The 23,777-nt window shown below is 32.9% G+C and overlaps 2 protein-coding genes and 1 long non-coding RNA gene across 8 annotated transcripts in view; 2 read left to right on the top strand and 1 right to left on the bottom strand.

The window, feature by feature from the left end:
- On the top strand, positions 1-6,092 carry LOC110037043. The gene is made up of 3 exons (XR_002295285.1): positions 1-69; positions 2,326-2,471; positions 5,881-6,092. It is a non-coding gene; the product is annotated as an uncharacterized LOC110037043 (long non-coding RNA).
- Positions 6,093-7,599: 1,507 nt separating this feature from the next.
- Positions 7,600-8,367, bottom strand: LOC110037061 (transcription repressor OFP14-like). The gene is made up of 2 exons (XM_020741638.1): positions 8,061-8,367; positions 7,600-8,028 (listed from the first exon to the last, which is right to left on the bottom strand). Exons 1-2 carry the CDS (start codon positions 8,292-8,294, stop codon positions 7,600-7,602), a joined length of 663 nt encoding a protein of 220 aa, XP_020597297.1. The 5' UTR covers positions 8,295-8,367.
- Positions 8,368-12,670: 4,303 nt separating this feature from the next.
- Positions 12,671-23,777, top strand: part of LOC110037053 (serine/threonine-protein kinase AFC3) — an 11,712-nt gene continuing 605 nt past the window's right edge. Inside the window, exons 1-13 of one of the 6 annotated variants that reach the window (XM_020741620.1) lie at positions 12,753-12,844; positions 12,974-13,125; positions 13,714-13,864; positions 13,977-14,091; positions 14,424-14,450; positions 14,536-14,689; positions 15,038-15,086; positions 15,379-15,493; positions 15,629-15,720; positions 16,047-16,194; positions 17,373-17,437; positions 17,511-17,608; positions 22,160-22,265. In XM_020741620.1, coding sequence (XP_020597279.1) covers positions 13,772-13,864; positions 13,977-14,091; positions 14,424-14,450; positions 14,536-14,689; positions 15,038-15,086; positions 15,379-15,493; positions 15,629-15,720; positions 16,047-16,194; positions 17,373-17,437; positions 17,511-17,608; positions 22,160-22,265 — 1,062 coding nt within the window. In that variant the 5' untranslated portion in view covers positions 12,753-12,844; positions 12,974-13,125; positions 13,714-13,771. Of the gene's footprint in view, positions 12,845-12,973; positions 13,126-13,713; positions 13,865-13,976; positions 14,092-14,423; positions 14,451-14,535; positions 14,690-15,031; positions 15,087-15,378; positions 15,494-15,628; positions 15,721-16,046; positions 16,195-17,372; positions 17,438-17,510; positions 17,609-22,159; positions 22,266-23,777 lie in introns of those variants that run through there. The other 5 variants (XM_020741622.1, XM_020741619.1, XM_020741621.1 and 2 more) reach the window with 5 other exon arrangements.

Raw genomic sequence — 23,777 nt, 5'->3', positions numbered from 1 at the left:
AAAGAGTGTCAACATTATCCATCATCCCATGGGAAAGAGGAATCTAGAGGTTCTGCATTTTTGACACAGGTATTGTTGTTTATAGTTTTATTTTTGGAAGATTTACATCCATAACACTTAATTCCTATGTATTTACATGTCTATCACCTAAATATCAATTTCTATATATATGACACATTATCTATGCATGAAAAGATGTATTTCACTTTTTGAAAGAGTAAAAACCCGAATAGCTCCCGACTATTAAAAGTTCAATTTAGCCTTAGAGTTTTAGAATATCCCAATTTAGCCTATTAAAAGGTGCTCTAAATTCGTCCTAAATCATATTTTCTATCAAAAATTTACTTATGGCATGCATAAATTGAAGGATATTTTCGTCTTTTATGTTATTATTCAAAATTTACTCGGATCCATCTGAAATGTGGGAACCCTTTTTTGACTCTACACCCAGGCGCAGGTGTAGCGGCCATTGTAAACTTTTCACTATATTTTGGTCATACATTGTGTCACTTCTAGGGGACGCCCTAGCATTTACAAAATGTTCTAGAGGATTTATGTCATAATTTTTCAACAAATTTTATGCTGACAATCGACTACCTAACGCAACTCTTCATTTTTCACATTCGGTGCTTGGGACCAGCAATGACAAGTTATCTCCACTCTTGATATGTTGTCTAAAAAATTGAAAATTGTTAATCTAATAATATAATTGACTGCACGTCTTCACGCTATATATTTAAATAATTAGTAACTTAAATCTTGTCAATCAAGCTTGACGCTATTGATGATGGGTTCCCTCAAGTTTCTATTTTTCACCATTTGGTTATGTAATTTTACCCTACTTTTCTTTGGATCCTTACAACTGATTACCCGATCTTTAATTAAATCCTAAATTTTGGAAAGAAGAAAGTATAACATAAATAGGGAGGAAGAGAAGTGAAATACACTTTCTCCTGTTGGCCGAAATTGGACCCCTTGAATTAGGTTTACAGTGAAGAAAACCATGGATGAAATAAATATATCCTAATAAGAATGAAAGTTATATGCTGCATGGTTCTTTAATTTGAATCCTATTTAATAATGCCCACAAAATTCCTCTGCAATTCATGTGTTGTTGTCTTCCTATAAGGCAAGGTCCATTTCTTCCACTTCAACAATAGTGAATCCCTTGGTCTGGATGCGGTTGTTTGCTATGAGGAGGGACTATATAAAACACATAAATTTTCATTTTAAATTATTTATTAATGACATGTTTATCTAGCTACACATATTTGGTCAATAATGATGGATGGGATTGTGTGATATGTTGGTAGCAACCTTTTTGTCATAATAGTATATTTTTGGGGTTTTGGTTGTTACTTGAAACTTATTCAGGAGTAGCTTACGACAAATTAATTTGTTAATCCCACTGACCAATAATCTTAGTTCTGCTTCTTCACTGTTCCTTGTCCAGCCTTGTTATAATATCATGAAGTAGATCTTTTAGCCACTTCAACCACAAAAAGGTGATGGGGTTAGCACATCAGCGAGGGGTGAGATGCTGACACCAAAAAGCATTAGCCCTCGATTCAAGACCCCTGAGAGGGAATACTAGAGCAAAGGGAAAATCAACTCGATGAGTAGATCGAGGTCAACAGAAGAAACAAACCTAACTAGGAAGCCTCGACGAGCTAGATCAAGTGTGATGGGTTGATCAATGACCCAAATGCAGTCGCAAACTGCTGATGATTTTATTTTTGAAATAGTTTTCTGAACACCTCTAAATTAGATTTGAAAAGTGTAATTTTTTGTTTACTTTTGTGTAAATACAGCTAATATTTAATGTATACTTGCGCCTTAGTTCTACTAACATCAAGGGGCTAAATTTAGTTTTGAAAATACAAAAACAAGCTATAAACTTGCATATTGTTAGTGTAATATTGGAAAGTCTTCTAGACTTTGAAATTCTGTAAAGCCTGTTGGCTGCAAACCTTAGAAAATAACAAATATTGTTGCAGCTAATACCTTTTTCAAACTTTGGGTGTTCTTTCATATTAGATGCAGGAAGTTTCTTTCTGTTTTTTGGGAATCTTTTTTCTTTGCTACTCTGCGGCCTGTTGTGTAATTTGCTTAATCTGGGATCATTTTGGGCTTTTTTTCCAAAAGCTGATCATTCTTATCAGTTTTAAATGACAAATTTTACCATTTGCGTAATAATGATTTTAGCTGAGTTGAGTTGAGTTGAATTGAACCCTTTTTAAGATTCTTTAATCGTGAAATGATTTGCTTACAATTTTTCCATAGCATCTATGTTTTTCTTTGGACTTACTATTGATTATGAAACAGGTGCAAGAAAAACTTTCTGGTGAAGAATATAAAGAGTTCGTTAGTTTTATGAGGGCATTGAAATCCAAGACTATGAAGATAGCATCTGTTTTGGAGTCCATTGCAAGTTTATTCTCTGTTCCTGGGAGGCTTTTTCTTCTTGAAGGGTATGCGTAAATTCCTTATCTTAAAGCTTTTGTGGTAATATTAAATGATATTTATGAATTCCAAATTGTCTTTTTTCTATTAATTTTTTACTCCATGTATTCTAAAAAAAATCTTTTGTTTTTTAAAATCACCATTTTAATAAAATTGTTTTTCGTTATGATTACTATGGCATCTATATTTATGAATATTTTTTTATAAATATCTCTATATGCCAAAATATACAACCTTACTGCTAATTTTTTATGCAAAACTAATGCAATTAATATTCCAAAGCTTATAGCATATCTTCAATTCCTCTCGATGATGATATATTATAATCTTTGATGATCTGTGAACATCGCACACTTCATATAAATAATCTTTGGATATTTAACACAAGAAAAATTGTATCCACTCCAAATTATTTGTACGCAAGTTATATGCAATCACCTTTTTTTCATATTTTAATTAACAATTAACCAAAGCCTTTTAAAGCCAACTATTTAAACACCATACCACCTAAGTCCCTCTCTTATTTCTCTTATATTGCATTACTAAATGTAAAACTCATTCATCAATCATTGGTAGCAATCTTCCTTTATTGCTATCTAATATATATATATATTAATTCAACCAACAAAACTCTCATGAAAATCCATGTTCCTCCCATTTTCATCATGTATGGGCACCCTTTTGCCCCGGATCTATTGGGCGATGTTCTGCATTATTCTATATCTAGAAGTAACCTTCTTTTGTAAGTTTAGGGCTTTTTGGGATCAATTTTGTTTTTGTTTTTTCTTTGTTTTTAAAAATGTGTCTGTTCAATGTTTTTTATCATGTTTTTTTTTTTCATTCTAAAGCAAAGAACTTATTTTTTAAAACACTTAAAATAACTTTTGGATATTGTAAGTATTTTAAAAAATAACATTATTTTAATCAAACATACCAAACATGTTTTATTTCAATTCAAAACATAAATAAAATAAAATAAAAATAAGAAATAGAAAACAAAATACAAAAAGGATCTCAAACGGCCCCTTAATGTTGTATTCATTTAGAAGATTCGGTTATACTTTTTCCATTTTGTGCTTCTCTTGTGTTTTCCTCTTCTCAAGCAAATGACGTCGTGAGTGATTATTGTACACCCCTTGGGGAGGGTTTTGTGACAAAATAACTATTTGTGAGGCTTTCTTCATGTGATCTCTATTGTGTCATTAGTTATGTCTACTCCATTACAGTTTGATATTTTCTAGTCTTGTTATCCATTTCCTTGTGATTTGAATGTTAGGAATCTTGTTCAAATTGTTCTAATTTCTCAGTCGCATACTTCCAACTTATTAGTTTTCTAGATTCATAATAGCAATCAATCTAATTTTTGTACTCTATATGGTTTTTTTATTACAAGACTATAAAGAGTATCAGTGAATATCTTCCTGCTTATTTATTAAATTTGTGTTGCGTTCAATGTGTATTAGATGGTTTATTTTTAAAATTTATTTTTTATATATCATCATGTATATTAAAATAGTGTTTTCCATACAATGTACTATTTTATTATGGTTTTATGAGATTCATGTCATATCTCATTATTTGCTTTGATAACTATAGTTTGAATTTTGCTTTAGTGGGTGTCATATATGGCATTTACCTCAGATTTTTTTTTTATCTTGGTTTTCACCTTGGTTTTTTTGCATAATCTTCCATCATTTGTTGTTTGTATATCAATTCAATTATGGTAACAGATTCAAGTAGGATTTAACGTAAATCTTGTAGGATATAACGTAAATCTTGTCAGACAAAAAATGACAATTTTAAATCTAAGATTTAGTAAATTCAGTTTCTTCTCAATTTTATCTTAACTTCTGTTGTTGGTAGGATTTAGTAAATCCAAAATTACAATATTTATTGGAGTGTCTAACATTAGTACCATACAGCCCTTAATTGTTGTAGTTTTTTAACTTGCTTTTGAGATGCTTCCCACTAGAGATAGCTTCAAGTCTTTCTTGAGTCCTTTATATCACAACTCACCACAAATTTTATTGAAAATATTTATTTTCTAGAGATAATTGCTTGCATTTGAAACTTCATGATATATGCTTCACGCAATTTCTTCATCTTAACTCGAGGTATTTCATTCAATACACTCGTCATTATTTTTGTTGTTTGGATAGAATTGAGTTCTTAAGAGCCTATTTGCTTGAAGCATTTTTATCGAAGTTGTCACTTGTCGCAAAACTAGCCTTAAAGCGTGTGAAAGGCTATTTGCATTTCCACCCTAATCCAATTTTCTCACAATTGTGTGTCTATTTCACTCATCTACCTCTTTGGTCTGCCGAGTTTTTTCTATGGTACTGCTTCTTTGATCAAGCTTTTTTTTTGCTCTTCCTAGTGAAATCATTTCACCTTCCTTTCATAACTTGACACGGCATCAAGTCAACCCTCCTCCATCGTTGTGTTTATTTGTAGGATGGTATGAGCTTTCGTTCCTTCTACCTTGTGCCGATCGGTATCGATGCCATCTTCCTCCTATGACCACCTCGAGTTTTGATAGTTGCTTCGCTTCATGTCGCTTTTGTTTGCATGAAAGCATGAATTAATTCAAGCACACGAGCTTAAGCTAGATACAAACAAAACTATTTTCTTCCCTTTTTTTCGACTCAAGTTAGCTTCTCTCTTTCACCAACAAAACAATCTAACCTTTCTCAAGACTTCAGCCTTAAGCCTGCCGTAGTTTGGCTTTGCTTAACTGAGCCACAATCAAACAGGTCTTAATAACTCCTTAAACAATAACCTTTGACTCACCATTCCGCCTATTAAATGCATTCGGGACCACCTTTAATCCAGCAAATGATTTTTTATAGGGGCATTTAGGTACGTACCACCCAATATCTAATATCTATGTATTTACATATCTAACACCTATGTTTTGCTTTTCGGATATGTACCTCTCATATCTTTCATATCACATCAAAAGGATCACCATTTAAACTTTTAGGGGCAAATACATACATAGCACCCGGAACATTACTATTTACAAATCTAGCATCCTCTTTCATCCATTTTTCAAATTCTGATTTAAATATCAAAACTAATGATAAAATCCCAACCCTTATTTTGATTTTTATCAAATTCTCAATGATTTGATCGTGGCACGCGTAAATACATCGGTTCGGTAGTTCAACAATATCATCCAGTTGTTAGATTTTGTAAATAGCGAAATACAACTTATCATGCATAGATCTGGCAGCCTATATGTAAAAAATGAAGTTAGATGTTAGACATGTAAATACATGGGACTTAAGTCAGTGTGTATGTAAACCTTCCTTTTGTTCATGCATGATTAAGTTTATACCTGCCTCCATTATTGTCCTTTGCACTTGTGAATTACATCTATTTATGTATACTAAACTTTTTCATTCTGTTCAATAGGTTCAAGCATTTTGTTCCAGAAAAGTATAGAGCATTGTATGAGCAACTTGTTAGGGCACATATTGCAGCAGCTGGTAATTGATGCAAAAATAAATTTTGCGCTTGTATTTTTTTGTTCCTATTTATTAAGTTATATCCTTCTTTACACTATCTTTCATCATTTTGCTTTTAATAATGATTTTTATGTATGTAAAAATTAACTTTAGGTGTTAGATAAGAAAATATGTTAAGAGTTAAGTGAATGTTTGTGAATCATCAATTTGTAGGATGCCATTAGAACATTAGAAAATGAAAATTTACATGCATACAACACAAGTCCTAAGTTTTGAAATATCCAACTCCTAAAAATTGCTGTTTATATCAATAACTTGTGCATGAATATGTTTATTTTATTTAAAAAAAAAGGATTGATAGCCATATTTTTTTTATGTGATGTTAATTATTTGAGTACAATGCATCTAAATATTGAATTTTTTTTTTATGTGACTTTTTAGTTGGCAGCTATGTTGTCAGTCGTGAGTCCTTTGGGGCCCTGGGCTCACGGGTTTAAGCCCGCCTGAGTGCATCTGCATTGCAGTGCAGGATCGAGTGATTGGACACATGTGTCTGGTTGGGGGCTAAAAAAAAAATGGTTATCAAACTTGCAAAATGATATCTTTTTGTTAAACAAAATTATAATGGCATGTGCTATAAAAGTTTTTTAATATGAGAAATTAACTTTTTGGGGGCAACCGATCATTAATGTTAAAATTTGGATCCCAATGAAAAAAAGGAATATTTAACCAAATCCCTAAACTAAGCGACAAGCATGGCTCCATATGTTGGATTCCTTAACTACCACATCAAAGATTTTCAGATCCGCTTATTGCGGCTGCAAATAAATATTTATTTTAGTTATAATTATTTGTAAAAATAAATGTAAATTTATTATGAATATATATATATATATATATATATATATTTTAATTTTAATTTTTTTGAAAAATAAAAATTTGTTTCTCATTATAACAATTTCTAAAAAACAACCATGTGTGTATTGAATGTGATATATGATCAAATAGTATTATGATAAATAATTACAAAAAAATAATGGAGGGAATTTACATACATATCACCCTATTCTTGTATTTATATTTCTAACGCCTAATTCTTAATATTCTTAATTTTAACACTTGAATACTATTATAAACCTTTTATAATATGACATACATCTCGTATTTAAGTTAAGACAACAAAGTATTATAAACATAAATACCATATTGATATGTTAGAATTATAAATGCATATGAATAACAGCCGGAGGGGGACTCAAACTTGTGGCCTAAGGAAACATATGAACCTTTAAAGAGGTTGCTTTACCAACAAATCACGATTGGCGGCACATAAGAATTTTGTTATACCGCCAATCGTGATTTGTTCGTAGCTGTGGCCTGTTGGTTGGCGGGGTTCACTGTAAGTCCCCACAGGTCATGGGTTTCATCCCCAGTGGCGTTGGATTCTCGAATATTTAGGCGCATAGCGCAGGCTCTCATCATGGAGCCTAGTACAAGGAAAAATCAATATTTAGTTCATTATATATATATATATATATATGATACTATACATGACAGTTATCGACGAGGACTCCACTTCAAATATGATTAGTGAGGCAATTTTCATTTATTTATTTATTTATTTACATGAATCACACAAAAGAAAAAAAAATCTTGTAAACTCGAACTACCAACCCGCCGGAAACCGCCCTCCGGCCACCGGAATTTTCTCCGTTCTCCCAAGCCTCCGCCTCCTCATCGAAGCTTTCCGCCGCTCCTCCCCTTCTCTCCGGCGAAAACTGACCGTTAGATCCGTAAACGCTCTAAGAATATATTTATGAACGCCTTGTTCATTCAGCTCCAAATAACACAACAGAAGCTCCTCCATAAAATCCCAATCCAACGGCCCCAATTTATCCACGTGACGAACTTCCATCATGTCCTCCATAGATCGCCGGAAATCCTCATAAGGGTCTTTCGAAAACGTCATCACCGCCACCCCTCCGCCGGAAAACTCCGCCGCCTCGCCGGAGCTGGAGGTCGGAGAAGTTGGCTCCTGCGAAGAGTTAGATGTGGCCGGCGGTGGTGGGTATAGAGACTGGAAGTTCTCGTGGAGGAAACGGTCCACGTCGGGAAGTTCTCTTGGAGGAAACGGTCCACGTCGGAGAGGGTGGCGGCGGCCGCGGCGGCGGAGGTGGTGGTGGCGGAGTTGCGATTAAGAGCAAAAGATGGTGTTTTAGGGTATTTGCAGGCGGAGAAGAGGAGGCTGGAGGAGGAAGAAGGGGTAGAGGATAGTTGGGTGAGAGAGGTGGGCATCTTCTTCAGCATGGAGAAGTAGATTTTGATGGATTTATGAAAGCCTTTCTTCTTCCCCGTTGCCATGATCGATCTGTTCTGTGCTTTCTGGTTTTGGGGAGAAGGCAGGGGAAAACAGAGGTAGAAGACGATGCATCCATGTGTGAGTATTTATAGCATGAAATGTGAAAACTAAATGGAAGAGAACTGTTATGACATTAATGGTTGAATGGAGGAGTTATTAGTTTCAGGTGGAATTCAAGTTAATTTATTGCATGGGAGCACAGAAGTTTCATGTATTTACAAATCTATACATAAAAATTTACACTTTTATTTAAATGCATAAAATTCAAATCTTTAACAAACATCTAAAATATTACAATCAACAATATCTTTTAAAAATACAATAGTTTTTTTATATATATAATTTTATGATAAAAAGTTGCTATAAATGTAAATATTAAATTTTTGGTGTTTGATATGAAAATACATAAAATTTGTGTGGTATCAGGTAAATTTCCCAAGGAATAAATGTAAAAATTGAAGTTAGGTGTTGGCCATGTAAATACATAAGAAGTGAGAGTCATGTATGTAAATCTTCTTATATTTTATTCTTTTTAAAAAATATTTAGGGTATATTTGATATGTTGCATCTTATTAAAAATTAGCTGTCAAACTGCTGAAAAATAATATGATGTTCAAAATTATAGTGACTATTACAATTTTTTTTTTAAAAAAGTCAGACCTCAGCTAAAAAGCTGCCACCACACCTAGTCAGGCAGATGAGAAAACATAGATTTCAGTGGAAGTTTTTTAAAGAATCTGTCAAAATACAGTTTAGTAAAACAGACAAAACTATGGCGCACTGTCACACTTCCAACGCACCGCTGCCCCAGACAGACCCTTAAGAATTTAAGGCATCATCAAAAAGTTGTTTCACTAAAAAATTTTGAGATCACAAAATCATAATTATGTAAAAAAAGGTTCATCAAGATTAGTGCAATGAACATATATGTTGATAATAAATGCATGGTGTAATATAGGAGTTATATATAGCTTATAAGCGGTTTTCTTAGACTTAATTAATTAATGTGTTGGCTATTAATAGTTATGTTGGTTTTCATAACATCGGCTTCTCCAAACCACATTGATTGTTAAATCTTAATATGTCATAAATGATCATAAAATTTAGAATATTTGATTAAAAATGGGGGCATTTACATACATACCCACCAAGTTTTTATCTATTTACATATCTAGCCCCTATACTTCATTTTTTGTATTTACATCAACCAAATCTTTCAAATCACATATACAAAAACACACAATTCTTATGTTTTTACGAGTAATTATTCTGTGTGGACAACATACACAATTTGCTTGCACTGTTCAATAAAATAAAATAAAAACAATTTAAAAGTGAGGCCTACTGGCATACACTTTTTGTAAATTGAGTGTTTTTATTGGTTCACTGCATGCATTTCTGCGTGCGTAATTTTCTTACATATCCAACACATAAATTTTCTTTTTTTATCTACTTAACCCTCAAATCTTTAATATCACATCAAAAATATTATTATTATTAACTTTTTAAAATTAAAATACTCATTTCCCAAAGTATTATAAACGTAAATGTTAAACTTTAGGACTTAGATATGTAAATACATAAAAATTGTGTGGTATATATGTAATTTTTTCTAAGGTTTAGTATCTGCCCGAAACTTTATTTTTTATATTTATACGGATCAAATCATTTCACAGCACATGAAAATATCACCATTTTTATTTTTTCAAAATTGAGATACATTTTTTTCATGGATAATTAAGGTGGTATGCATGTAAGAAAATTGAAGTTTAGGTGTTAAATTTGTAAATACATGAGAACTGGGTGTATGTATGTAAATGCCCTTCTCCTGTGGAAGAAATGTTAACTTAATGATGCATGTATTTGCACTAAATTAATCTTAAACCAATGTTATGATTATTGATTAACCCTCTTGTTGATCAATAACTTTAAGATACATCATTTTGTATAATTTGTGAACCCATACAATCTGGAAAAGACATCGTGAATAAGGTGGGATGAAGGTCAGGGATTTTTAGAGAGAGAAAGAGAGTTTTGGAGAGAGAGATGTCTGTCCCCCTCCCCATTGCTCGTCTCTTTTTACACACCACAGAAGTTTAAAAAATAAACAAAAAAACTATGTTATATGTTGTTTTGTACGGAGCCTAAGTAAACTCGCTGTTGAGGAGATTCTTGATGGGGGCGTCAGGTGGCAAATAAATGGGTACAAAAATGATGATGAACTATAATTCCCTTTCGTTTGCCTCAAAAAGTTGTTCATCGAGCTCCATGAAACAGCCAGATAACTATCAATGAACTCGATAGGAGTATTGTACTCGTACATGAGAGCTTAGAAAAACAACACGAGAAATGTGAGCGATTGGGCGGAGGAGCACACCTAAAAGCTCGAGCTCAATTAGTCTGATCGGAGGAACTCACATGAATGTCGACGAGTTTCAGAGGTGATTGATAGGTCCTTCTGGGCTTGTAAATTGTCATCTCCGAAAGCATGGTTAATAAGTATGATTTAACTGGTCAGAACTAGATCATTAAGTGCATATTCAGTGGCTTTCATGCATTATGCCCATGAGGTCTACTTTGTATTTTGGCTTTCATGTTGCTTAAGAAAATTCAATTTTTGATGTCTTAGTTTCCCAGTTTTCTTAGCTCTTAGACAAAATACTACAAGAAGAAGGAGAGAATGAGATACATAAGTTGCTTATGTGCATGACTGGAGGGATGAGAGGATCATAACAAGCGCTATGCCCTATTGAGTTTATCCTCAGATATATTTGTTTATATTGAATCGACACGGTGCTTTATTGGTCATTCCAAGCAAGAGTTTACTGTCAAACTCGAACTTTCCTTCCTTCGGTGGATGAGAAGATGCACCTATCGCGCGAGTGTTCTCGAGTAACTATGGACTGTTTATCATTCATGAGACTTTTCCTTTTTAGGAGGTGGGAGCGACTCATTCTTTTGTTCTGAATCAAATGGGATAGAGGAGGATTTATCCTTTTCTCAGTTATCATGGGCAAAAGTGCGTGATGTTCAATAAGAAATTAGACGTGTAACTCGTTTCAGTCACCAAGAGATATGTATTGTAAAAAATGGTAGAATAGATATGAAGAGTTCAAAAGTTCCATCTTGAATCTCTGTAGAGGCTCAACCTTAAGGGTTTATCGAGAGGATGCATTCTAGGGCTATCGGAGCACCTCGACGCTTTTGAATCGATGTCAGTCGATCGATGCCTAATCAACACTATCAAAGTAATGAGAGCCACATTCTCTTTCCAAAGCCAACAGGGTGCTGCTCTACTCCCCAGGTCACCACATCTCCACTGGCATACAATATTTGATCATTTAACTTCTGAATTTGCCAAGCTACAAACTCTTTGGTGCACTCCATATCGTCAGTGTCTTTGTTGTGAGTTCCTTCTCTCTGAGCCACTTCTCTTCTCGTTAATAACATAATTTATGCTTACCACACCTTTCAGAAAGTAGAATTCAAATATGTACCTGAATCACTTCAAATGAATAATATAATTAAGCTGAATCACTTCAAATGAATAATATAATTAAGAAGAGAGAGAGAGAGAGAGAGAGAGAGAGAGAGAGAGAGAGAGAGGTGAGAATGAGTGATGCAACGATTGTCCCAAGTGGAGCAAAGTTGGGGTGTTCCCAAGCTCTCGGGTCTATTTATATATTTAAAGAAATCATTACAAGATAATGAGAGAACGAAACCTAAACTTTTGGAAAGTTTGAATGACATGAGTCTTTTGACATGAAGGATATTATCCTATTTACAGATGAAAAATATTCTCATTTCCCCATAAGAGTTACATGTGATAATTATCTTCTCTGACATATTTTTGTGTGTGAGACACTTTTTTTTTTATATCCGACATATTGTCATTTGTTTGTCAAATTTTCGTATATTTGACATAATTTTTTTAATAGGTCCACCCGGTGAGGTGGCCAGCCGGTTGATTGAGGTGGTAGACGATTGTTTAGAGTGTCCGGTCGGTTGGCTAGGATGGCAGGCCAAATGAGTGAGACGGCCGGTCTTTGCTACGATCGGCTTTCATTTAGATCCATGCATGCATTCTTCGGACATACATGTAAGTATAAAGGTCAAACTTTAGGTAATATGCATAGAAATGAAAGATTTTCATACATACCACTCAATTCCAATGTATTTACATATGTGACACCTAAACTTGAATTCTTATGTAAATGCCCCTAATGAATACATAAGAATAGAAGGGTAGGCAATGAGAGGCCCCTAATTATGCTCAACCCACCACTCCAAATATTCGATGGCATTCGTTATAATACCTCGCGGAGCATTCGAATCGAATCGGCCCAAAATTTGTTTCCCGGGTAACCCGACCCGCCCTTTTATCACGATCGCGGGCGACGGGAGGCAGAAGAAAGTACGAAGGGGGGGAGAGATCGGGAGCTGCTGGAGAACAAGCGAACCAGAGGGATTAAGAAGGGGAGAGAGCTGGAGATACAGCAGGTGAAAGTAAGGGAGAGGATTACTGGATCGGCGAGGAGCACGATATGTAAAGGTTTGTGCCCTAGTTCCTCTTTTATTTTCTTCTTCCGTCTTTCTCACGGCCGTCTTCGGTGATTTCTTGAAAGGAATTTGAAATCGAGATTATGGAATGATTGATAATCATCGTGAATTTCTATTACAGATCGCGAGTTGATTTTTGAAAGAAATGGTTTAAACCCTAGCGTGAATTAATGAGATTTACTGTTGTAGTCACGATTGAGTAGCATATGAATGATTTCATGCAAGAAAACGAACATTTGCAGATTATAAGGAAATTCCTCAGGCTGTGCCCTAGTAAGTCTGTAATTTGGATAATATTTGTACATTTTATTTTGGTTTCTGAATGTTGAAATATCATGATGTTTGTGTTTTAGGATGGCCTGCATACGCTTGACTATTTTATTTATCAAATAAATTATGCTCTTTGGAGAAGAAAGATGTTGAAATCTAAACATTGTTTTGGTTAATATACACCTCTAGAGTTTTTAGATGTGGTTGAATTTGTCAAAGAAGACATGTGATTAATATTGTGTAGGCATTTCATATAAAAAGATTCTTAATTTTATTTGTATATATATCGTGCACTGAGATTTACATTGTCATTTTACCAATCTTTCTTGTTGAATTTGAAGTTGAAATTTATGGTCAATGGGGGTAATTTTAATTGAAGCTTGAGGTCATTAGTACGTACTTAGTTATGAAAGTTATTTCCATATGTAGTGATTTTGGTTAGATTTGCATTAGTAGTTCTCTTAACACACTTTTTTAATTTTGTAAGTCTTTTTCTAGGCATGAAATTGTTGGGGTTGATTGTTCTAGGCATGAAATTGCATTGTGCATGTTTATTGCTAATAAACCTTGATTCTAATCTTTTGGTTGCAGAATCCAAAATTTTGAAAATAAACTTCTACAAAAGGTTATAGCTTTTTGCTCATTTTAGATGGAGAGTACTCACACAAGGAAGAGACTTCGTCTTGCATGGGATGTGGCACCAACCAATCGAGAGGTGTTTCTTGTGCCCCATGATATTAGGGTTAGGCTTACATCTAGGGTTTTATAGGATTGTGGCGTGGGTTCCTGGGTTTGGGATTTGATTTATTGGGTTTTGAACTCGTGTGGAAATGTTTGTCCTTGGATCTATGTAGGCGGATAGGTTTGACACAACGGTTTCAACAGCTCGTAGGGCTTCACCGCCATGGAGGGAAGATGATCAAGAGGGGCATTATGTTTTTGATCTTGGAGAGAACCTCACCCCTCGATGTAAGGAATTTGATATAATATTTTTTAAAGCATTTTGCTCTTGATTTTTCATTAAAGGCAACAAATAACCCTTTGAAAGAGACAGCAAATGCACAAACATTTATGTTTTCCCTCATTATTTTTCTCTTATATCGATATCAGAGCTTCATTTTAATCAAATTACTGGTCCAGTTTTCTTATCTCTGTCGTCTTTATCATCTATGTGGAGGAAATTGTTTTTTTTGTAATGATAGTTCCATAAAAGTGTTTACTTTTACTCTCTTCAAAAGAACATTTTATGCTTATTGAATACCTGTTATTTTTATGTTTTTTGTTTTTTTTTTCAAATACAGATAAAATTCTTAGCAAGATTGGGGAAGGTATGCTCAAAATACTATGAGTTGCTTTATTGCCTCTTTTATTTCTCTTCCAGTCGCCGTTGGTCAGCATGGGCCAGTGTTGCAGGTACATTTGGCCGTGTTTTGGAGTGTTGGGATAGGGAACTACGTGAGTATGTAGCTATCAAGGTGGTTCGGAGCTTGCGAAAATATCGCCATGCTGCAATGATCGAAATTGATGTTCTTAATAGCCTGTCTAAGAATGATCGTGAAGGATCCCGGTATGTCCTATTTTTTTATTTTTTTTATTTAGGGAAATTTACATATGTAGCACATAATTCTTATGTATTCACATATCTCACACCTAAACTTTCATATTGACATACATAGCACTTTGGTACTTTAAACTTATGCATCAAATTGTTTATTTCACTTTTAAAAAGTGGTAATAGTGCTATTTTTTATGTGATATTAAAGATTTACGTGTTGTGTGTAAATATGAAAGTTCTTAGTGTGAGATATGTAAATACATAAGAATTGTGTGCTATGTATGTAAATGCGCCTTTTTTTTAATGAATACAACCATTGTTTTTTACTCAAAGTTTTCCGTTTGTTTTATTTTAATGTAGTTGCGTCCAGATTCAAAGGTGGTTTGACTATCGGAACCACATATGCATTGTAAGCACAACTAGATTTTATCTTACCCTTCGTCTCAAAATTTTAGATAATTAATTGGTTGAACGGTTTTCTTATTTGGCATTATACTTTAGTGGTGATTATTTGTGAGATTAGTTTATTGCCTCTATATGGATTGTAGGTGCAGCCTATAAAAAATTGATTTTTATGATATTTCATCTCTGAAAAAAAGAGAATGCTTTGAATTTTAATTGCATCATGAATTTTTAAGATTTGTTTATGAGGGGTTATGCTTAGTAAGTTTTATTTGAATGAAATTCAATGCTGTTATCAGGTGTGTGAGAAGCTTGGGCCAAGCTTATATGATTTCTTAAGGAAAAATAAATACTGCCCATTTCCTGTGGAACTCGTTCGAGAGTTCGGACGCCAGCTTTTGGAAGCTGTTGCATGTGTGTTTACTATTCTCTGTTAGCTGATTCCATTAGTTTTTTGTCAACTACTCCCTGGTTTAATGGACCTTCTATTGTTTTTACTTTAGTCGTTGAGGGTCAGACTTAACATTTTGTTTTTCCTTTGCGACATAGATATGCATGATTTACAACTTATTCACACTGATCTGAAGCCAGAAAACATTCTTCTTGTGTCTTCTGAATATATAAAAGTTCCAACCTGCAAGGTATTTGGTTATATTGATGTTGGAAACATTAATTTTTTCAAGAAAAGCTTCAAAATGGTCCCCCTACACTTTGACGTGGGTCATTTTAGTCAGTCTATAAAAGTATCAATTTAATCCTCATATTCATAATCTTTTAATGGGCCTAAACGGACAATTTCAGTTTATATTAATCAAGTTTGAGGACTAATTTGCCACTTTGACATACTTTGTGACTAAAATGACGTCATGTAAATAGTTAGGGGATTATTTTGACACTTTACTCTTTTATTAACTCAAAGTATGTGGACTAAAGTGGTTATATTGAATGATTGCTTGGGATGCTACAGAGATATTCACAAGATGAGATCCAATTCAGGTACTTGCCGAAGTCAAGTGCCATAAAGCTGATTGATTTTGGTAGTACTGCATTTGAGAATCACGATCATAACTCGATTGTTTCGACGAGGCATTACAGGGCGCCTGAGATTATTTTAGGTAAATAAATTTTTTGGAAGAAACTGCTTCATTATCGCGCTCCCTTAGCATGAGTGACGGTCCAATGACTCTTGAGGCTTGCTTAAGTTATGGAAAATCTACATACATAGCTCACAATTCTTATGATTTACATATCTCGCATCTAAACTTTAATATTTCGTACATGGCTCTTTAGTACTTTAAACCTATGCATTAAAATGTGTATTTGACTTTTAAAAAGCGGTAATGGTGCTAATTTTGATATAATTATTAAAGATTTGAGTGTTATATGTGTAAATATGAAAGTTTAGGTGTGAGTTATGTAGATACACAAGAATTGTGTGCTATGAATGTAACCTTTAGTTTTTTTGCCTGTTGTATCCGTAGAACCTTAAGAGTAGATATAGTCTAGATTTCAGCATTTGTTATCCATCACTGTACAGTTCTATATAGAGATTCCGAAATCTTTACCCAAAATTTACTTTGAAGACCTTAGACGAGGGTATTTGATTTCTGATTATCCTTGTTTCTTTGCTCTACATACTCATGGTTATTTTTATTTTTGTTGTAATTGTAAAAACAAAATCTTGAACTCAAGTTCCCTGTGGCTCTTGACTCACCTGTTTAGCTCTTTGGGTTATCTTTTAAATGTTTTAGAAGTTTTTTTTTTGGCCGGCAGATGACTATAACTAGGGTTGTCCTGTTCAAACAACAACAAATAAAGGGGTATTTACATTCATACCATACAATTCTTATGTATTTACATATCTAGCGCCTGAACTTCCTTATTTACAAACAGAGCATCAAATCCTTAACATAACGTAAAAAATACCACTAGTGCTTGCTTTTTAAAAGTGAAATATACCTTTTTTCATGCATAGGTTTATGGCAGCAAAGTGTTATGAATGTAAATATGAAAGTTTAAATGTTTGATATGTAAATACATAAGAATTTTGTGGTATGTATGTAAATTTCCCAAAAAAGGAAAAAAATCTCGCCTCCTACTTCATAAACATGAAATACCTTTTTGTTTTTTAATTTTTATAGCTGTAATGTTGGAGCTATGTAAGCTCCTCCTTTATTGATTGAGAATATTTTTTGTTACATCGCATGGATTGGATTTTTATATGCTATTCTTATTATTAGAAATACATTTTGTCATGGATTCTTAGCTTGCGATTGAAACATTTTTGGTTCAGGTTTGGGATGGCATTATCCTTGTGATATTTGGAGCATTGGTTGTATACTCGTTGAGCTTTGTACGGTTAGTTTTACGTTGCATCACATCTTTTTTTAGAGGAAACCCTTTACCCTATCCGACGTTTCTCTGCCTGCAGGGTGAAGCATTGTTTCAAACTCATGAGAATTTAGAGCACCTTGCGATGATGGAAAGAGTTTTGGGACCAATGCCGGAGCATATGGTTAGAGGATCCAAGTAAGTATCCTTTTTTAGAGTGAAAAATTGGTGCATATATACTGTTAATTTTGATTAAACTTGTGACGTCTTTCTTGACATAATCGTTTTCTTAGAGTTTTGATGTATAGTCCTAACAAATATGTCAAGTGTCGGCCATTAATTCGAATTTGAGTTATATTTTTATATGCACTCATTTATGGTGATTGGTTATCAGTTCTAAGCAACTTGTGTTGTAGAATTTTGTTTATTATGCCCTAACTTTTTACGTCATATTAGCAACAATGAATGTTCAACATGTTACTGTTTGGGGTGTAAACGAGTCGAGTCGAGCTTGAGCGACCCTCGGCTTGAGCTTAATCTTGAATTATTAATCAAGTTCAAGTTCAAGCCCAAGCTTGAGCTCAATTCTATGAATTTTAGTTGGCTCACGAGCTATTTTGTTTATCATGAAAGAGAGAAAGTAATATTAATTCAACTTAATGTTATAATAAAATGAGTATTGACAAATAGAGGGAGCAATTAGGAGATAAATAATTATATATTAGTTGATAAAAAAATGTAAAATATCAATTTTATACATTTTTAATAATTTAAAGATAAAGTTTTGAATTTTAATATATTTTGAGTATATTTTATATTAATATTTTTTTAAATGAGCCGGCTCTTAAGCTAACGAGTCGAGTCGGGTTTGGTTTGAGCTTGACTTGTTAGGTCATCAAGCTTTGCTCACGAGCCACTTATCAAACCAAAGCCCAAGCTGGCTCATACATAAGTTCGACTTTTACACACCTAGTGCTGGTACAGGAAGTTTATTTGATGTAGTCTTGTTGGCTTTTAGAAAATTCTACGGACTTCCCTACTACTGGCTTTTGTGTTTGTCTCTGTGCCGTTTTCTAAATATGCTATGAAAATTTACATTGGATCCTAACAATGAGATTTACTAGATGGTTTTGCAAATTTCTGATTTGTGCAGAACTTTTAGGCAATGGTTGCTGGCAACGGCTGTTGTGTAGCTGCCCGAGAAGAGGCTCACTGTTGTAGGACTTTCTAAGCTTTAAGTTTCCCAGTGCAATTAGAATAATATAATGATTGCAAAATGCAGATGAGATAAAGAAATTAAGGATTCATATGTCAAAATATTACTAATTATCAAAAGCTCACCTATTATAAAAATTAGAAAATACGAGAATTATAAACCAAACAATAATGTAATGATTGAATAAATCAATAGTAATCAATGAGAAAAATTGAACGTAATATTGAAAAAGATTCTGCGCAATTATAATTTCACTTGTATCAAATTTAAATAAAATCTAGAAACCTAGTAAAGCCAATAACATAATATTTACAATTACATAAAAGAAAAAAAAGTTAACCATAGCATAGAATGACATCCATAATTTGGTCTTTTGACAGATTGACATCCAATTGCTCACAAAATTACAGTAAAAAAAAAATGATTCATAGAACGCATTTTGTTTTCATAGGCCTCACTCATTGACATTTTAATAATCGCCCAATGATAAAACTAAATAAAATTTTTCTTGGATCATTCATTGACTTGACTTCTCCAATTAGTATGAACTCATCTTTAAATCTACTTCCTTAGATGAATTTGGCTTCGATGAATTTAAAATTTAATTTTTCATCAAGCTATAGCTAGAATTCACCATTGATGGTGAAAAGAATCTCATAATTCAAAAGAACTTTATGAATATTTTGTATAGAGGTGTGTGGCTGAAAATTTGGTGCAAATTTTATGAGATGGAAAGAGAGATTCTATGGAAGCGGTAGTTATTAATGAAATGAGGCCAAATTGAACGCCTTCAAAACTAGCTTATGGATATAATTTCTAGCAAATTTCTAAGTTGTAGGAATTAATTATAATGTGTTGTAATATTCATATAACCCTTATTTTTTACATTTAATTTCTTAATGGTTCTTAATGAAAGCATTTCTGAATTTAAACGCACTATTACTTCATCACCAAGTTTAAATCTTGTGTCTTCTATTTAGATCTATAAAAAACTCCTAGTTATCATACTTGTCAATTTTCTTTCAATGTCCTTATGCAAGTTAAATAAACCATAAAAATACAATGAAGTTAAAACAATTGTACAAGACTAATGTTTGTTTTAAGGGACATGCCAATGACCTTTAATTGCTTCCTATATGTTAGGTGGTAAAGAAATAAGAAAAATGACAAACCACATAATTATAATGTTTATATGGATGGATAACCTTTTTAAAAAATTTAAACCAAATGATTTAATATAAGTTTTGTTGATTTTTGCACTTTTAAAATTGTCCAAATAAGATGAGTTTTAAATTTTAGATTTGTTTTAATACATTTATCATTAACAAATTCCTTAAAATATCATTGCAACCTAATTCACTCCATGAAGTTACATCTTTGAATTTACATGCCACTAAACCAAGAAAAAAAAATATCAATATCAATTCGATAAGGTGTCCAAGGGTAATAAGTCATCAAAAGTTACTTTATCAAATTACTTGCTGGATTCATTAACTGTAGTAGATATACAACAACAACAACAACGAGAAGCTTTTATCCCAATAAGTGGGGTCGGCTACATGAATCATTTTTCATTTAATAGTAACAAATGCAGTAGATTTGATTGATTAAGTTTTATGTACAGGTGTAGATTTAATTTATATTGTAAATTCATATGTTCACGCATGATTTCTTATCAAATTTTCTTTCAATTTCAAATTCCGACTCTTATGCAATCACATATTCAGGTTCATAATGGTGATCTAATACATGCATATATTCTAATTTACATTAATCAGATGTAGATTGATATTTTAGAGGCCATTTATTTCTACATCGAAAACATTCTCTAACAAATATTCATGAACAATCGTTTATTAATTGAATCTGCATGCATGTAGCAAGTATCAGAAGAGATACCATTATTTTTTTCCTCAATGGCATGAATCATAGGTGTGATAGTCTGATTAGAATGATTGTAATGCTATTTAATACATATACATATATGTAAATTCTCCTATAAGATTTGTTCGTGAATTATAGCTTACGGTTAGGGATCAATTTTGTTTTTGGTTTTTGTTTTTTATTTCTCCTTTGTTTTTATGAACATTTTTGTTTAATGTGTTTTTATATATTGTTTCTAAAAACATATATATATATATATATATAAAAGCATTCTAATTAACTTTTGTCTGTTTTAAATGTTTTAAAAGACAATCATATCTTAATTAAACATGACAAACATATTTTGTTTCAACTCAAAACATAAACCAAAAAAAAAATTAAAACAGAAATTAGAAAATCAAAATCAAAAGTGATCCCAAATGGCTTCCTAATTTATGTTTATTCTCCTTTAAAGCCATTTGAGAAGCAAACCGATAAACCTTGCATAATATTGGGGCATTTTATATACATACCACCCAATTCCTGTTTGTTTACATATCTAGCACTTTAACTTTGTTTTTTACATTTACACCACCAGAATCTTTCATTTCAAATCAAAAATACCTACATGTTGACTTCTAAAAAGTGAAAAACACCTTTTTCATCCATAGGTTAGGTGGTATGACTGTAAAAGCTGAGGTTTAGCTGTTAGATGTGTAAATAAATAAGAATTGAGTTCTGTGTATGTAAAATTGTCTAGTATTCTTATTTATAATTCCCTACAAGAACTTCATAAAGGCAGCAAATTAGTTTTTTGATCCGGCAGCGGTGAAAGAATGGGAACACAACAGTAGCAGTTATAAAGTACTAATGAATTTAGATACTTGAACTGAACCAAATGGTACACCGCCCAGGTCTTGAACAATCATAGTTTAAGCGAACACGTCTTGTTTTCACTGGCCATCATCAAACAGTGTCCTAATTTAATTGAATTTAATAAATAAGTTTTAAATAATAAAATGTAGGAAGATTTGCATACATATAACACAATTCTTATGTATTTACACATATAACAACTAAACTTTAAGATTTACATTATGTAATGTCACTTTTAAAATGTTAATAGTGGTATTTTTGATATGATGTTAATGACTTGAGTGGTATGCATGTAAATATCACACGTAGGTGTTAGATATATAAATTTATACGAATTGTGTCGTATGATGTAAATGCCCCTAAATTTAATAGAAACATTTACATACATACCGCCATTGTATTTACACTTTGAACACCCAAACTTCAATTTTTACATGCATACCTTCCAGCCTATGCCAAAAGGGTGTATTTCACCATTTAAAATTTAAAGTAGCAATATATTTTATGTGTATCAAAGATTTGGGTGGCATAAATGTAAAAAGTAAAGTTTAGGTGTTAGATATGTAAATTCATTGTCATTTATTGATACTATGCCACCCACGAAAATGGTCCCTTTTATTCTTATAGCTTTCCCGGTTTGGCAATATATTATGTTCATTTGTTTTCATACTTCTATTTTAGAACAGCTTTACTCAGAGCTCTCTTTCCTCTTTGATGCTAGATAGTAATCATGATCTTCTATAACTATATACTGAGGCTTCCTTCTAATGCTAATATTTTGTCATCAAATACAGTAGTTCTGCATCGAAATATTTCAAACGTGGGGCCCATTTGAACTGGCCGGAAGGAGCCGTGTCGAGGGAGAGCATCAGGGCTGTTAGAAAACTCGACAAACTTGAGGTTTGATTTCTTAGACCTTCAACTCTTAACTTTCAAAAAGGCTCTCATTGTTCATTTACAGCTCAAATTTTTACTCGAATTAAATTACTTTTTATGAGCTTGTATATTTGTTGGACTCATTAATTATACAGGCCATTTACATACATACCACACAATTCTTGTGTATTTAAATATGTAACACCTAAATATTCATTTTTACATGCATGCCACTCGAATCTTTAACATCATATAAAAAATGCCACCATCGTTATCTTTTTAGAAGTGAAATGCACCTTTTCATGCTTATAGGTTTATGTCAACAATGTGTTATTAAGTGTAAATATCATACTTTGGGGGTTGTAAATACATAAGAATTGTGTGATTTGTATTTTCAATTTCCCTAATTATATGTAGAGGAATTTACATACATACAACCCAATTGCTATGTATTTATATATCTAACAACTAAATTTTGCTTTTTATAATTATACCACCCAAATCTATCACATCACATATAAGATAAGACCATTTTAACTTTTAAAGAGAGAAATATATATTTTCATGTATAAGGAAGTTGTTATGCATGTAAAATTTAAAGTTCAGGTGGTAGGTATGTAAAATGTAAATATACAAGAATTGAGTGATATGTATGTGTTGAATCCTTTTTAGGACGTAGAGTTTCTTATTGTTCCTGAGTACATACAGCTTGGTGAAAGATCTAGTTCCGAGAGGAGACATCATAGAAAGAGGGAGAGATAGGCTAAAATCTCAAGGGGGAATCTTTGGAAATGTGTTATATTATTGTCTCTGATCAATTGTCGGAGTGTGGTCCTTCGGAGCTTCCCAGATAGAGAGAGAGAGAGTCCCCCCACCTCTTCTTTCCTCTAGTGTACATAAAGGAAAAATGCCATAAAATAATCCGCGTAGTACATCCTGTACAATATGATGCTCTTTATCTGATGTCTTTGATAAAAAGATAGCGATGTGGGTGTCAGGTGTTGTCGGTATGATCTCCATCCCTGGTGCTTGTGTGAAGAGATCGAGTCTCAAGTATAATAAAGAGTTGACAGATGTTTTTACTAGTCATGATTCATTTTTCGGATAACTTCCCTCGCATATATGGGCTAAGCTATCCTTTAGGAAAGAACAAACATAATCGGATCGGGAGGTGGGTTATCGATTTAGCCACTTCGGCAGGTGGGCTTCGGTTCAACTACTTTTGCAAGGAAAAAACAAAGAAATTTTCGGTATACCCATATTATGTGTATACGCCTATATTTGCATATACAGCATGTAAATTATTTTTATATATTATACATAAAAATGTATTCATGCCACGCGTGTGTAGAGAAAGAGAGAGATCCTATATATTCATATCCATATATTTATATTTGTAGAGTTATACTGCCAAGTAGACTATATAATTCATATTTTATGACTTTCAAGTAGATTTAATGTCCCTAAACAGTTCATGTTCAGTTCAACAAGTCAACACACACATTATATATATATATATATATATATATATATATA

Source organism: Phalaenopsis equestris, unplaced genomic scaffold (assembly GCF_001263595.1).
Source record: "Phalaenopsis equestris unplaced genomic scaffold, ASM126359v1 Scaffold214330, whole genome shotgun sequence".
Taxonomy (NCBI): Eukaryota; Viridiplantae; Streptophyta; class Magnoliopsida; order Asparagales; family Orchidaceae; genus Phalaenopsis; species Phalaenopsis equestris.
This window is presented reverse-complemented; position numbering and strand designations above follow the sequence as displayed.

Bases quoted from the DNA above. Each gene is read 5' to 3' on its own strand.
- LOC110037061 (XM_020741638.1), bottom strand. From the start codon at position 8,294: ATGGCAACGGGGAAGAAGAAAGGCTTTCATAAATCCATCAAAATCTAC. The intron at 8,029-8,060 runs CTCCAAGAGAAC...GTGGACCGTTTC, and splicing joins TCTCCGACGTGGACCGTTTC to CTCCACGAGAACTTCCAGTC.